At 36.8% G+C, this 15,919-nt stretch overlaps 1 protein-coding gene across 1 annotated transcript; it reads left to right on the forward strand.

Annotated features, from left to right (window-relative positions):
• Window positions 1-6,225: 6,225 nt before the first annotated feature.
• LOC111884214 (protein COFACTOR ASSEMBLY OF COMPLEX C SUBUNIT B CCB1, chloroplastic) lies at window positions 6,226-6,827 on the forward strand. Its single transcript, XM_023880531.1, has 3 exons — window positions 6,226-6,407; window positions 6,519-6,665; window positions 6,713-6,827. Exons 1-3 carry the CDS (start codon window positions 6,226-6,228, stop codon window positions 6,825-6,827), a joined length of 444 nt encoding a protein of 147 aa, XP_023736299.1.
• Window positions 6,828-15,919: the final 9,092 nt, after the last annotated feature.

The following is a 15,919-nucleotide window of genomic DNA, read 5'->3' on the forward strand; positions in this document are numbered from 1 at the left end:
ATATGTGCATCCTGAGGATGTGAAGAAATCGAAGGTTAAAGTTGAAACCAAGCTCCCATTGAAGATTGACAAGAAAGCCAACTACTTTTTAGGGGGAGCTTGTTGGGTCATTAAGAAAAGAAAGCTATAAACCAAGGAGGGATTGTTAGGTCAAAATATGGTTTATAATTTGCTTTTCTAGGCAATTATATTTTGGTGTAATATTTGTTAATTTATGGTCTAGTTTACGGTCGTAAACCCATTTACGGCCCATTTGTTTCCGGCCCATGTTCCCTAGTATATATAGAGGTGTTAGGGTGAGGAGTATAGATAGATGAACTAGAAGGAGTTTACGTCCAGAGAGAAAGAAACGTGTGTGTATGAATCTATTGTATCCGGATCTTCATTCTAATCAATTCATACATATATTCATATTATTCTTCTTCTCCTTCTCTTCTATTTTATTTGACATCATCTGTTTGATTGGGATTCCGCACCATCAAACGGATCTGACTGATACACGGGCAGATTAGGGACTTACAACTAATGGATCACTAGGGCCCAATAGCACTTAAGAAGCCATGTAAGGTCCCTTTACATGGAATTAGATCATAGAAGGCCCAATAACATATAATCATTATCCCTTGGGCCCAAAGATCATGTTAATGGACTTTCAAGGTCCAACAAGCATGATTTGAAACTTTCAAGCCCAAGTGTCGAATGTTTACTTGTCTTAGGTATCACATATCTACTAGAGAGTTCAATTTAACGATTGTTATTTTGTATCGACTCGAGACCGATCGATTTGTTTATAACTATATTTTGGAGTTATACGTGTATTTGTCTTTCGATGTTTTTGTTGTAAGCCGTAGATTAGTATTTTTGACTCAATAATCTATAAATAAAATAATTGGTGTAAAAATAGTTGTTTAACCTTTTTAGCCCCTTTCTTTTTATAAAATAGCAATTTTAGTCTTTTATATAAAAGAAAAGTCATTTTAAGCCCTTAAAACATTTTCTTGACACTTTTGCATCATAGACTTGTTTAAATGATGTTTTTAGCTCAAAGTTTATTCTCTAGCAGATTCAGCCCTTCCAAAAAGTTTTTTTCGGTTTAAAACCCAAACTTTTGCAACTTTTACAATTTTGGTCTAAAATCCAAAAATTTTACATTTTTCCTCCTTGTTTGGAAAATACATCATTTCAACCCCTGAATTTGGTTTTTTTTACTCTTTTTACCCTCTATTTTGAGAAAATTACCTACTCAGTCCCTTGAAAGTTGTATTTTTCGTAATTTTGACCCATTGGGCCGAAAAGCCAAAAAATTTTGGCCCATTAAGCCACAAATTTCATTTCTAGTCCTTTAAAAGCATGATGTTCATAAAAACATTTATATTAATTGTTTTGACCATTTTGGTCCTTGTGAAAACCGTGAATGACAATCTTTCACCCAACTTTTGTTTATTTGACATTTATAGCCCCAAAATTTGTTTTATGTTACGATATGTCTATTTTAATTCTTAGAGGGTTTTGTTCTTGGCTTGATTAGCGAGGTAAACCTTAGATCATGTTTGTTTTACTTTTTATGTCATAGATCTCGAGATTTCTTCCCTTTTTGTTTACATATTCAACACAAAACCACATAAAATCACACATACATGCATAAAATCATACATGGCATACACATACACATAGATCTACACATTTTACTTGTATTCTCCCGCATAAAACTTATGAAACCGAAAAGAGAGGGGTATGAAGCTCACCTTTGCTTGTTGTTTTTGGTTTAGAAGGAAGAAATGAAGAAAACTTGATCTTAGCAAGCCTCCTTGGAAGATCTCAAACTTAAGGAGTTTTCTAGGAGTATGATCACCAAAAACTTGTTTAGAATGAGTGATCTTACATGAGAGAGGAGTTTTATAACTTAGACATGTGAAAACTTACCAAAGGATGATGATTATCTTGTGAAATCCTCTTGAAACACAAGCAAAATTTCGAGATTTTTGGATGGAGAAGAAGGGATGAGTCTTGAGTGATTTAGAGAGAGTTTTGTTGTGAAGTGTGTGTGTTTGGGAGACTTTCGGCTGAAGGAAAAAGAGAGAGGGTTAGGAGAAGTGAGTGAAGTGATGTGTACATGGGAACATGAGTTATTGCATGGAGATCCAAGAGGTAATAAAGAGGTGGCAAATGAAAGTCAACTTTCTTCCATGTTGGGTTGTTGGGCCGAGAAGAGGAGAAAGGAAAGGAAGAATATTGGGCTTCTTGTGTTTAAGCCCATATTATGACTTAATTATGTAATTTTCGGCCCAAATAAATCAAGGAATGATTTTTATGACCCATTAGGGCTATATAAATTTGTTGTGACCCAATAAGGTCCATTAGGGTATTTTATTTCATTCTAGGCCCAATATGGCCCAAAATGTTAAAACAAATGAAAGTGAATCCAAATTAGAACCCATATAAGAGTTCTAAGCCCAAAGTAGTCAAATTGGAAGCTTATCGGTCCATTAGGCCCAATAAGAAAATCCTAGTCCAAAATGGACTTAAACCGGGATTTATAGGGTTTCCAATCCTTTGTTGACTATTTGATGTGCTTGTATAAAGTGTTTGATGGAAGTTTTGTTGTTATTGAATAAGCAGCATACATGCTTTCACATTGTTGGTTCACATTTGTTATCATTGTTCAATGTTTACAAGGCATCAAAATTCCTAGTTGTGACATCTCGTATCTGGAATGCTCCCGAGTCTTCAGTATGAGTCTGGCATGCCTTGCCCGACCCTCAGCTCATATCTAGAATACTCTAAAGTTTGTTGGCTACTGCACGGAGCAGTACAACCTTAACCCATCCCACATAACATGTCGACACGTATCATAACTAATGCACATATAGATAATCATACAGTATCACAGGTAGTCCTACAGGTCTACCCGACTAGCATATCAACTGGCATACATCACTAAATCAAACTCAACATATCAATAACTATTAGGATATCAAATCCAGTGGGCCGACCTTGGTGCCTTAGACCCCTTAGTATAGTGAGGATAACTCACCCGGCACTGCTGAAGTCCCGCAGATAAAACTCCATTTGCTGGTTGGCAGATCCCCGAACTGTCAACATCAAACAATACCCAATTAATAATTGGGTTCCAAGCCCAAGGTCCAACTCACACTACAAAAATCCAACAGTCAAATAATGGGCCAAAGCCCAACATATGACCCAATTTTCCAATTTGGGCCCAAACCACTACATGGTCTTACCTTAAATCCAATCCAATTATTCCAATTAAATTCTCATGGCCCAGTATCACAATATCATAAAGGTCCAATTATGGCCCATTTATGGCCTAATTTTCCAAATTGGGCCTAAGTCCTCATATGGGTCTTATCCTAAAGCCCATCTAATTACTTTGGTCCATTAACTTGTTCTTGGATGGCCCACCAATAGTCCAATCGCCACAGCACAATAACAAGGCCCAATTTAAGGCCCGAGTGAGATTAGGGCTTTCACATGAAATGATGATTAGGGTTAAGTGTTTCTTACTTAACCTATTAAGGACTTAATCCATTAAGTCCATTATTGGCTTAAGCTAGTTTGACAATGATTATTAATTATTATTTAGGTTTAATAATTAATTCTCGTCTGTGTCCCAAACGATTCCCATAATTAGGGTTTTATTGGCATTATGGTTTTTCCAACCCAAATACTAACCCATTTATCAATTTGTTGGGGGCTTTAGGTCAATTAGGGTCCATTAGACCCATTAGGGTTTTCACTTAGCCCATTAGGCTTCATTGGGCCCATTAGGGCTTACAAGGCCCATTAGGGTTTTCACTCAGCCTATTAGGATTCATTGGGCCTATTAGGGTTTTAGTCCCTTGTCCAAACGTCCCAAATTAGTCACGGTCCAACAAGGCACACCGCCACCCGACACTGCGGCCGGTGGCGAAAACCACCACCCAACAGTGGTGGTTTGAGTTTCTTTTCATTATTTTTCTTTCCAGTTACATTTTACAATGCTAAAGGCCCAAATAATCACACACACACACACTAATACAAACACACATAGACGACAACCTAATAACGGCCGGCGGCGACACATGGTAGCAGTTACCACCTCACGGTGGTGGCGGTGGCTCTTCCCGAGGATTCTGACTAAACAAAACACTTCCACAGAAAACACACCCACATATAAGTCTTGGCCAGAACAGGAGCACCTCCACCCTCTTAGTGGCGACAGGAGTGGTCTTGCGACAACAGCCGCCACCTCACGGTGGTGGCAACGGTTCCTTGTTTCCCAGCCAAGTAAACACCACACATACTTGCAAATACAATCTGAAGACCGAAGCATTCCCTAACTCAACCACTATAAGTGGCATGCGATGACCGGAACCCAAAAACGATGGCCAAGACCCACCGTTGATCTCAGCCGACGTTCACGACGTCAGGCCACCAAAAGAACGAAGAAGAAGGTGTAAGTGAGAAGCGATTATCCCACTGAAAGCTCTCTGGTGGCTCACGAATCTCACGTGACAAACGCCACCGATATTCCTCAATTTCGATGATTTTCCGGTGCACATGAAGTCTCTGGTAGTGAAGCTGTTGAGCCGTTAGACGACGAAGGAGCGATGTTTCTAGTGGTTTACGGTTCCACAAGGATGACAGCTTCTCTAAACTCTAACCATTGCTGCTTCGTTCGACCGGTCTCAGAGGTCTGCTATGTACAACTCGAAGCCCGATCTCGTTTGGTCCTTGTCGCTCACAGTGTCGCCGGCAGCAGATGACGATCTGGTTTGATCGAAATCGTAAGTATAAGGGAGGTGGCAGCTGGGGAGTCACAAGGTGAAGAGGGTGACAACTCAATCCACGAACGCTAGGGTTAGGGTTACAAAGGTGGTAAGCTTATATACCGGGTGCCTTAAAGCATATCCCCATATTAACATAATTGAACCTCATTCCTTTTTTTCTTTCAAATGAGTCCAAAATTTACAATTTAAACCCTGAATATTAAAATTCATTACAACTTTGGTATGGAAATTACCAAACAACCCCCTATCTTCCATAATTTCTTCAAATGAAGTCCCATAAATTACCAATTACTCCCTGCTTTCATAAATACTTACAAAACTAGTTTGGAACTTACACTTTTAACCCTCAACTTCTAAAATTCTTCACAAATCAGTCTGGGACTTACATTTATTATTTTATTTAAATAAACGGAGCGTTACATAGGTCCTATTTTATCTTACTTTTAGTACATAGATGATGTGATTTTTGTAAATTGTGACTCTCTAATGCTTTAAATCTTACTCGTATATTAATATGCTTTTATTTGGCATCAAAGACTAAATGTGAATTTCTAGATATCCATAATCATGGAATTTGGGTCTTTGACGATCAATTTCGACAAGATGGGAGGAAAATTTAACTTCATAACCGGCTCCTTTCCTTTCATATATCCCAGGCTTTCGAGTGGATCTTTTATGACCAAGTGTTCAAATTGATCATAGGTTGTCATGAAACTTGAATCTAAGCTTTTATGTGGAAGGCTTCTTCCTTATTTGTTGTTGAGAGAATTCTCTTATGCGAATCGGTCTTGGGTACTCTTGATGTTTATTCCTTTTCTTTATATAAAGTCTTCGAGGAAATCTTAAAAACAATAAAGAGTATATGTGGCAATTTCTTGTAGGGTAAAACTAATGATATGAGAAATATCTCATGGATTTATTTGAGTGATGTTATGGCAGACAAAGACAATGGTAGTCTTGGAGTTAATTGTATGGAAACCCAAAACATTGCTTTTTGTGGAAAATGTTGGTAGAGACTTAAGACTAATAGAGAAACTTTGTGGAATTGGGTGATATTCTCCATTCATGGGGGCTCTGGGAATGCTAATTATGATATATTTTTTTAGGGTGCTGATATTTCCAAGACAGTTTTTGATACATCCACGAAATTACAAGGAAAATGACAACTATGCCCCTTAGAATGTAATTAAATAATTAATTGTTTTAAAGGTTAATCAACCGTCTCTCAATAATCGGAGCACTTAGGCACTTACTAAAAAAAACAATTCTTTTATCAAATCTCTTAATCTCCCACCTAAATTGAAAAACACGAGAAAGCTCTCAATCTCCATTATCAGCCATGGGGTTTTAATATAGAAGAGGTGACGACATCCACTTGAGATCTACACATCGCTTTACGAGGTTGTAAACAATCGTCGTTGACAACCCTTTGTTTATGCTTGTGTATGCCGTTGTCGGCTATATTACGAAGCTTCATGAGACTGTAACAGTAGCCGGAGAAATTCTTTCAGGTGGTTCAATATACATTCGTAGAGGAACAAAAGGAAGGAAAGAAAATGCACCTAAACAGATTCTCGGAGACAATCTTTCCTTTTTCACTCGGAACAATTTCTTAGTGTTGGGTAAAGGAGAAATAATCACATAATTCATCACCAGAATATGAATTTCTTCGAGTTTATGATGGTTTTCTTTTCAATGTAATCTTCGATTTGATGTAATTTGCAATAGGTTTGAAATTGAATCCGAGCAGAGGGCAAATACATTGGTCACGTTTTGCACTTGTATCAGCCTCACAAGTGTAGGCCTCATGCTTACCATCACCGTTCCATACGTCGACGATAACCAGTTCCCCTTCATCGTTTTCAGCCCATCGGTGTAAGTTTTCTTTCCCTCTTCATAACTATCTTCATTTTTCTGTACAGACAATCTGAAATGAGGAATTGGAACAGCGGAGGGTATTCAGTGAGAATGCTGGTGGTGGAATACATGACTCTGTCGGAGATTGTGGTTCAACGGGACGATCAACAAGTTGAGTAGAGTTGGAAGGAGTTGCAAGCTAAAGATTGTCGTAAACAAGAATCAGAGATTTGTGGTAGATTGTGGTGAAGATTGCAACATCGGAGAAGGACCAACATGGACGTATTATACTTTAATTGTTTTGCTACAAATTATCCCGTTCCTTTGAATAATTAATTATATTCTAAATATATATTATGGGCATAATTGCCATTTTATTTAAAATTCAGTGGGTGTATCAAAAAGATCCGTGAAAATATCACCTCCCATTTTTTTACTAAGAAAGTTGTTTCCCGATAAATTTGATCAATCTGCTACAACTTCTCTTAGGCAAGCTATTGAATCAACTCTTTAATCCAACAATAGAGGTTTTAAGACGATAATATGGATCAAGTCCGTTCCAAGTATATTACTTTAGTTTGGAAATTTTAGCACTTGAAGCTACCTACTCGATCCAATATGGTACACCGTAAAATATGAGGGGTTTTCATATATATATATATATATATATATATATATATATATATATATATATATATATATATATATATATATATATATATATATATATATATATATATATATATATATATATATATATATATATATATATATATATATATATATATATCAGTGTTGTAAAAATCGGTCTAGGCGGCCGATTAATTGGGGCTTAATCGCTAGGCGGTCTTCAACCGAATAGGATTAAGGCTAATCGGTTGGCTTAATCGGTTTTGGTCAAAGGGGTCAAAGTCGGAGCTAGACGGTTCTAATCGGTTCTAGGCGGGTCCTAATCGGTCCTAGGCGGCCTAATCGGCTAAATTTCAATTTTTCAAATTTTTAAATATTAAACCAAAATTTTCAAAATTTCAAAAGTTCATAATATTTTAATGTTCAACTAATATATAAAAAAAAAAAAAAAAATTTAAAACAAATTTAAAGCTTTTCGCCAAAATTTTCAAAATTTCTATGTTTTCAAATATACAAATACCCGAATTTACTTATTTTCTTAAAATATATTAAAATTTGAATAACATTTTTTATTAATTGAATGATAAATTGTTGTGTTTGTTAAACTTATTATTAAACTTTTATACTTATTTATTTATATTCTTACGAATAAAGTTAGATTTATAAATTTTTGAATAATTTACTTAATAATTTTCTGAATAATTCTCTATTACAAATCTAATATGTAAGTGGTGATATGTAATTTCTATGTTTTTTATGAACCGTAAAATTTATTAAAAAATTAGCAAGATGTTAGAACAAATTACATAATACATGCAAAATTAGGAGAACACCATCACACATTTCAATTCAAAGAACTAAAGAAAAAACTAGATATATGTTTAAACCATTTGTAGGAGATAAGTTGTATATCATAAGCCATCTCAAAAGAAACACATTTTAACTTCTTAAAAACCAAGTGATCACTGCCTTCGAAAAATAAGGTCCTCTTTTCACATTGATTGAGAATGCAATATAGCATTCGAAAAATAAAGATGACGTGGTACATTCAAAATTAGAGATGATGTGGTATTTTTTAAGCATATAGTATGAAATTTGAGATGATGTGATGCTAAATAAACATTTTGATGTTGTAGGTATAAATGAGTCAGTCTTTATAATACTCTCCTTTTTATTTTCTCCATATAATTTGTTTTTTTTTTGTAATCTGCTAGCTTTTCTAGATTGCGGCTGTTAAAAAAAGTTACTCTGTTTTCTAGGCAAATAGAAACAAACTCAGATTGTTTTTTTATCGTTTTCTGAATACCTAAAAATTAATAACGATAAACATAAAATATATTTAAATGTTTTATAGAGTAGTGTGTAGATGTTGATCGACGTGGCATTTGTGGAGTGATCGTGGCGACAATGTTTGGGAACACTGTGACAACTGTTGGTTGTCCACATTGGATATAGTTGAGCTGGCAGCAGACTCGGTCGTTCGAGTTGACTCATTGACTGATACAAATATTATCATTATTTTTTTTTTCAAATATGTTATTTTATAATTTATCTATTACTAGAAAGATTACTTTCCTAGTTATATAAAAAATAGTAATTAATAATGTTGCACAATATTTTAACAGATGATAATTGGTATTTTAGGTATATAGTCGTTGGGAAAAGTTGTATTAATTTTTAAGTAAATGTCTCAGAATAGGAAAGCTGGACAAATTAAGTATCGATAAGAATATTAAATGTACAAACAATCAATTTTCACAAGTCAAAATGGTCCCAATTTTTTATATTTAAGAAATATATTTATAAAAATACAGTATTTGAATAAAACCAATTTACGTGACTAGTGTTATTTAGTGTATTTTGGCAACTTGTAATGTGTGTAATCTGTTTTCTGTTTCTCTGATTTTATTTTTTAGAAATGAAAACAATATTAAATCAATCTTACGATAAAGGTTCAATGTGTCACGTTTCTGATATAGAATATTGTTTTTTTTAACACGATTAACATCAACAAATAATCATGGCTTCTCAAACGTATGGAAAAGGCAATTTAGATTTAGAATAAAATACATGTGATGTGTTGCTTTATACTTTATATATACAAATAAAAAATATTTCCTAAATAAAGGAACAGTTTATTCATACACTACTAAAACTGAGAAAGTTGTATTACCTTGTATTATCAACTATCAAGCATATCATTAATATAACTTATTTTTTTTAAATATATTTACCTCAATGAAAGGAAAAGGGAGAAAATTATAACTTCAATTATAGTGGGAATAGGAAAAGGAGATGAATTCCACATAGGTGAGGCATGGTTAGGAAAAAAATTGCTTTATATGTGCACCAACAACTCACTTTGCTTTTCACCATATGTTTCCTACTTTTTCTTTCTCAACTCACTTATCAATCCTTACCAACTTTATGTGTTCTTCTTTCATTTTTCTTTTTCTTGCTATCATCAAGACTTAGAGTGATTTTATATTTATCACTATTTCTAAAAGATAATTACAAAAAATATCATCTATTAAAGAAAAGAAAATAGAAATTGATATAAGTTTTAGTAGTTTATCAACAATAACTATTAATTTAAAAATAGGATATTACTGATTTTAATGATATATATTACGTATTTTTTCATTTGTGTCGGATTTATCAAAAATTCAGTGTATCTCTTAAATCTAAAATGTTTATCATCATTGATTATCAAGTAGATGACATATGATGTGTCTTATATGCGACTGTATTTTTATTTTGACATTTTTTTATCTTTTTTTTTTTTGGCTAACAACATGTATAAATAAATGTGTTAGACAAAACTAGCAGCTAAAAAAATTACAAAGTTCAACCCATAATTGAGTTTTTTAACCAAATTTAACTAAGATTATGTTACTACTTCTATACAAGATCCATTGAATCATATCAAACATGTTATTGGTAATTTTTTTATCACCAAAAATATATTATTACGATACTGTATAACTGATAACGTCATAACAATAGAACTCAAAAAGAGCCTTTTAGAAGCGGAATGTTGCATGTATCCATCCATCCAAAAATGTCTTCCATAGTTGAAAACAAAGGAATACTCAAATCGGCTCACACACTAATCTTAAACAACAAAATGATCAGAATCTCGTAACCAATAAACAGTAAATGTATGCTTGTTTGTTTCCGAAAATTGCTATGATGATTAATTTTCATAACCAAAACATAAACGCGGAAGCATGAACTTTGGATCTTTAATCTCGAATCTGATTAAAAGAAAACTTAAATATGAAAGAATGATTACATACCTTGTTCCATTGAGATTTTCGGATCTAGAGACTAGGCAGAGCTTTCTAGTTGATTTCAAGAACTCCCTCTAAAATCCCCCAACAATGAACCATATGATTTTCTGTCACACCCCGAAACCGTTGGCGGAAACATTCCGGGGCGGAGGACGTCATGTATAGCATCACAATCAATGTATAACAGCAATCATAGCAACACAACCATTACAGTGAATATTTGAATAAAAACGTTTACATCGGTTTGAAACTCAGTTTGAATACATCCAATAGTTTTGCAAAATAAAAACTCTAAATGCTTCGGTTCCTCGAAAATCCAGCAAGTACCTGTCAACTGATTTCCTGAGAATACAAGCAGTTTGAAAATATCAGCACAAAACTGACGAGTTCATAAGCAGTAATTTGTAATGAAAAACTTGTTGATGAGCGAGTCGAAAGGTTGTGTAGTTTCATGAAAATCCGATATTTTCTTTAGTGAAAAATGTAGTGTTATCGATTTCATATACAACCATGAATGTTCGTTTCTGAAAGATAGTAGAGTTATGCAAAATACCACTTCGTGCGACTAGCTAAAGCTAATCATGAAATATATGTATTTAAATGTAAAATCGTAATGTAAATGATTCGGTTTTGAAAACCCTGGCTCGGCCAGTATGCATAGTGTGTTTAGTTCTATTTGGTATAATTAAAAATATTAAAGAAAACCAGGTTGGTAAACTATCGGTGATTTATACATAATGTGAGTCGTATAACCATGCTTGATATGACTAGAAACCTTTCCAACGTTCTTCAGGCGTTGACGTTAAATGACATTTGTACATCTCAGGCGTGCCCGCCTAACTGTAGCTAGCAGTCCAGATGTGGGATTGTAAGTCCCGAATAGATCCATTCACAAACCTCACTCTCTCCCTCCAGGAGAATCTGGTTATACAATGGTAGGATTTATCCCTGTACACTTAAGGGTAAAGTAATGAAGTAGCGCCTCACAATATCGTACAATCTAGTTTACATGTAATGCAGTAGCGTTCTACCGTATTGAAAATCCGAAGGTATACCACGTATAGTGATAAGTTACAGCTATGAAAATCATGATAAAACAGTGATATAAACTGTAAACGGTTTCTGTTCTAGTGCATATGTTTAGTAGAGAAGTTCCTATGTTTGATAAGTTCTTAGAGAAATCCCAAACTATACCGATTATAGTTTGCATGTATAACGTAATGAATAACGTATCCGGAAAACTATGCAATTTTGTGAAAACGTCCCTTATGCTCAACATAGTGCAAAAGGGAAATAAAGTATGAAATTTGCATAAGTTTTATGTATATTCCTGAAAACATTTATGTTTAGCTTACAAGAAAAACATTTATGTTTAGCTTGTATTCCCCCCCCCCCCCTGAAAACCTTAAAAATACGGAAAAATGTAGGGGTATGAACTCACTGTTGTTGCGTGGAGTTGTTGACTGAAATGAAGATTCCCGAGTTGCTGTACAAGACCCTTAACGAAATCCTAGTATCAAATAAATACGTATATGTATCTAAATTAGCGATTTCGATAAATGAAGTATCATAAGAACACTTGAATTCGGTTGAGGAATGTTACCGGGACTTGCTTGAATTGAAGAAATGGGTTTTCAGCCAAAAGTACCACCTAAAAGGTGTTTACGGTCTCTGAAGGTTGGCGAGTTTACGGTTTTTGAAGATTGACGAGTTTACGGTTTCTGAAGATTGGCGAGTTTATGGTTTCTGAAGATTGCCGAGTTTACGGTCTTTGAAGGTTGGACCGTAAACTCGGAAGAATGATGTTTGGATGCTGATCTTGACGAGCTGAGTGTTTCCAGATGTTCCAAAGGGCTCCAAACTTGTTTTTCTCAATGTTTTCCGTAGTTTAAATGCGATTTTGTGAGTTTACGGTTGATGAATCTTAGAGAGAGGAGGAGAGAATGCGGCTAGAAATGTCCCAATGAATTCGGAGGCATCATATTTATAGGGGTGAGGTGAGGGGTCCACTCGTCCTTGATCGTAAATAGAGTTTACGGTCGTAAACCCACTTCGACCAGAAATGTTTGATTTTTTTTCCAGATTTTCGGGTTTCCGCATGATTTTTGGTTCCGATTCGTAAACAATTTATTTAAGCATAACTAGATTATTTTATTAAACCAAAAATTTGATGGAAAGTTAACGGATCTGAAATTCCATTAACAGAAATGCATAACAGAAAACGGAAAAAGTTTCGGGTTGTTACATCATCCCCCTGTTAGAGGGAATTTCGTCCCGTAATTCGAACCTAGAATACAAATCATGGATTAGGAAAGATATGCGGATACTTCTGTTTCATCTGATCTTCGCGCTCCCACGTGAATTCAGGTCCCCGCTTGGCATTCCAGCGAACCTTCACTATCGGGATGCGACTTTGTTTCGTTCGTTTGATTTCCCGATCCATGATTTCGACAGGTTCTTCCACGAAATTGAGGTTCTCGTTGATTTCAATGTCATCGAGAGGAATCACAAGTGTCTCATAGGACAGACACTTTTTTAGGTTCGATACATGGAAAACAGGATGAATGTTGTTGAGTTCTCACGGTAACTGAAGCGTGTATGCTACGGGACCAATCCTAGCAAGGATCTCAAATGGTCCGATGTACCTTGGGTTTAGCTTTTCACGCTTTCCGAAGCGTATCATGCCTTTCCAGGGTGAGACCTTCAGAAGGACACGGTCACCAACCTGGAACTCCAAGGGTTTACGTCTCTTATCGGCGTAGCTCTTTTGTCTATCTCGTGAAGCTTTTGGTCGTTCCCGGATTTGTACAATCTTCTCCGTTGTCTCTCAAATGATTTCAGGACCGGTGAGAGTACTGTTGAGGATTTGACCTCTGGCTAGCTGCGTGTCACCCACCTCAGCCCAACACAGAGGGGATCTGCACTTATGGCCATAGAGGGCTTCAAACGGCGCAACCTTGATGCTGGTATAGTAGTTGTTGTTGTAGGAAAATTCAACCAAAGGAAGATGAGTGTCCCATGACGCGCCGAAGTCAATGACGCGGGCTCTAAACATATCTTCCAAGGTCTGAATTGTTCTCTCACTCTGTCCATCAGTTTGCGGATGATAATCCGTGCTCATATCCAATTTAGTTCCCAGAGCCTTTTGCAAGGACAGCCAGAACCTCGATGTGAACCTGTTGTCTCTATCGGAGATAATGGATGCAGGTACACCATGAAGACAAACTATCTCTTGAAGGTAGATTCATGTGAGTCTCTCCATCTTGAAACTTTCTTTGATTGGCAGGAAGTGGGCGGACTTCGTTAACCGATCGAAAATTACCCAGATGACATCGTGCCCACTCGGAGACCTAGGTAACTTGGTGATAAAATCCATGGTCATCCTTTACCACTTCCACTCAGGTATTTCTGGCTGTTGAAGTAAACCTAAGGGTTTTTGATATTCAACCTTCACCTTGGCGCAAGTCAGGCACTTGCCCACGAAGGTTGCAATCTCCACTTTCATGTTTGGCCACCAATAGAGCTGTTTGAGATCCAGATACATCTTATCTAAATCAGGGTGAACGAAGTATTTTGTCTTGTGAGCCTCATCCATGACAACCTCTCTGTAACCGCCGAACTTTAGGGTCCAGATTCGGTGCATGAAATAGTACACTCCGTCTTCTTTGGCCTCCAAGTTTTGTCCATTCCCTGCAAGGCTTCCCCTGTCACGTTCTCGGGTTTTAAGGCTTCCAGCTGAGCCTCTCTGATCTGCGCGGACAGGTGGGAATGGATGGTCATTGTTAGTGCCTTCACCTTAAGCCCTGAATACTCCTTTCGACTGAGGGCATCTGCTACCACATTGGCCTTGCCGGGATGGTAGCGAATTTCGCACTCGTAGTCACTGAGTAGCTTGACCCATCGTCACTGTCTCATGTTTAACTCCTTATGATTAAAGATGTGTTGTAAGCTCTTATGGTCGATGAAGATAGTGCACTTGGTTCCATAGAGATAGTGTCTCCAGATCTTTAATGCAAAGACCACTACTCCCAACTCCAAATCATGAGTTGTGTAATTGACCTCATGTGTTTTCAACTACCTCGAGGCATAGGCGATAACCTTTCCTTGTTGCATGAGTAAACAACCTAGGCCCTGATTGGATGCATCGCAGTAGACCACGAAGTCTTACGTCCCTTCAGACAGGAGCAAGATAGGTGCGCTGCACAGGGCCTGGTTCAATGTTTGAAACGCAGTGTCTTGCTTGACTCCCCATATGAAGGTTACACCCTTTTGCGTCAGGGTAGTTAAAGGCTTAGCGATTCTGGAGAATTTTTGGATGAACCTGCGATAATAGCCCGTGAGACCCAAGAATTGCCGGATTTCTGTGGGTGTCTTTGGTGCAACCCAGTTCTCAATCGCTTTGATCTTGAAAGGGTCCACGTGTATGCCTTCTTTGCTAATCACATGACCAAGGAAATTCACCCTCCTGATCCAGAACTCAAATTTCAAACAATTTGCGTATAGCTTTTCCGCCCTCAATGTTTCCAACACCTGCCTCAAGTGTTGTTTATGATCATCTTCACTCTGCGAATAGACAAGTATATCATCGATGAACACAATCACGAACTTGTCTAAGAAAGGGCGACACACCCGATTCATCAGGTCCATGAATGCTGCCGGTGCGTTAGTCAGACCAAAGGGCATTACTACAAACTCGTAGTGTCCATAGCGAGTTCGGAATGCTGTCTTGGGCACATCATTCTTGTGAACTCGCAACTGATGGTACCCTGATCTTAAATCAATCTTTGAGAAATAACTGGCTCCCTGAAGTTGGTCGAAGAGATCGTCGATTCTGGGTAAAGGGTATCGGTTCTTGATGGTCAGCTTATTCAGCTCTCGATAGTCAATGCACATCCGAAAGGATCCATCCTTCTTTTTCACAAATAAGATCGGAGCTCCCCAGGGTGAGGAACTTGGCCTTATGAATCCTTTGTTGATCAGCTCATTGAGTTGACTGGATAATTCTTGCATTTCTGCTGGCGCTAAACGGTAGTGATTTAGCTACAGGAGTAGCTCCGGGGATCAAGTCGATACGAAACTCAACTTAACGTTCGGGAGGGATTCCTGGGAGATCTTCAGGGAAGACATCAGGAAAGTTACAAACTTCGGGGATGCTCTCGAGGTCTCTAACTTTTCGCTTTTAGTTGACAACATGAGCTAGGAATGCATGACATTCCTTCCACAGATACTTCTGAGCCTTGATGCACGAAATGATACGGAGGTTCGAACTGAGCTTATCACCATAAATCATAAGGGTTTCGCCAGAAGGAAGATTGAGACGGACAACCTTTTCGAAGTAAAGAATATCAG

This window comes from Lactuca sativa, chromosome 8 (genome assembly GCF_002870075.4).
Source record: "Lactuca sativa cultivar Salinas chromosome 8, Lsat_Salinas_v11, whole genome shotgun sequence".
Lineage (NCBI taxonomy): Eukaryota > Viridiplantae > Streptophyta > Magnoliopsida > Asterales > Asteraceae > Lactuca > Lactuca sativa.

What these genes read in the sequence shown, in the direction of transcription:
- LOC111884214 (XM_023880531.1), top strand. Translation starts at nt 6,226, where the DNA reads ATGCTTGTGTATGCCGTTGTCGGCTATATTACGAAGCTTCATGAGACT. An exon ending in ACTCGGAACAATTTCTTAGT is followed by an intron (nt 6,408 to 6,518) that starts GTTGGGTAAAGG and finishes AATTTGCAATAG; the next exon opens with GTTTGAAATTGAATCCGAGC. An exon ending in ATCGTTTTCAGCCCATCGGT is followed by an intron (nt 6,666 to 6,712) that starts GTAAGTTTTCTT and finishes TTTTCTGTACAG; the next exon opens with ACAATCTGAAATGAGGAATT.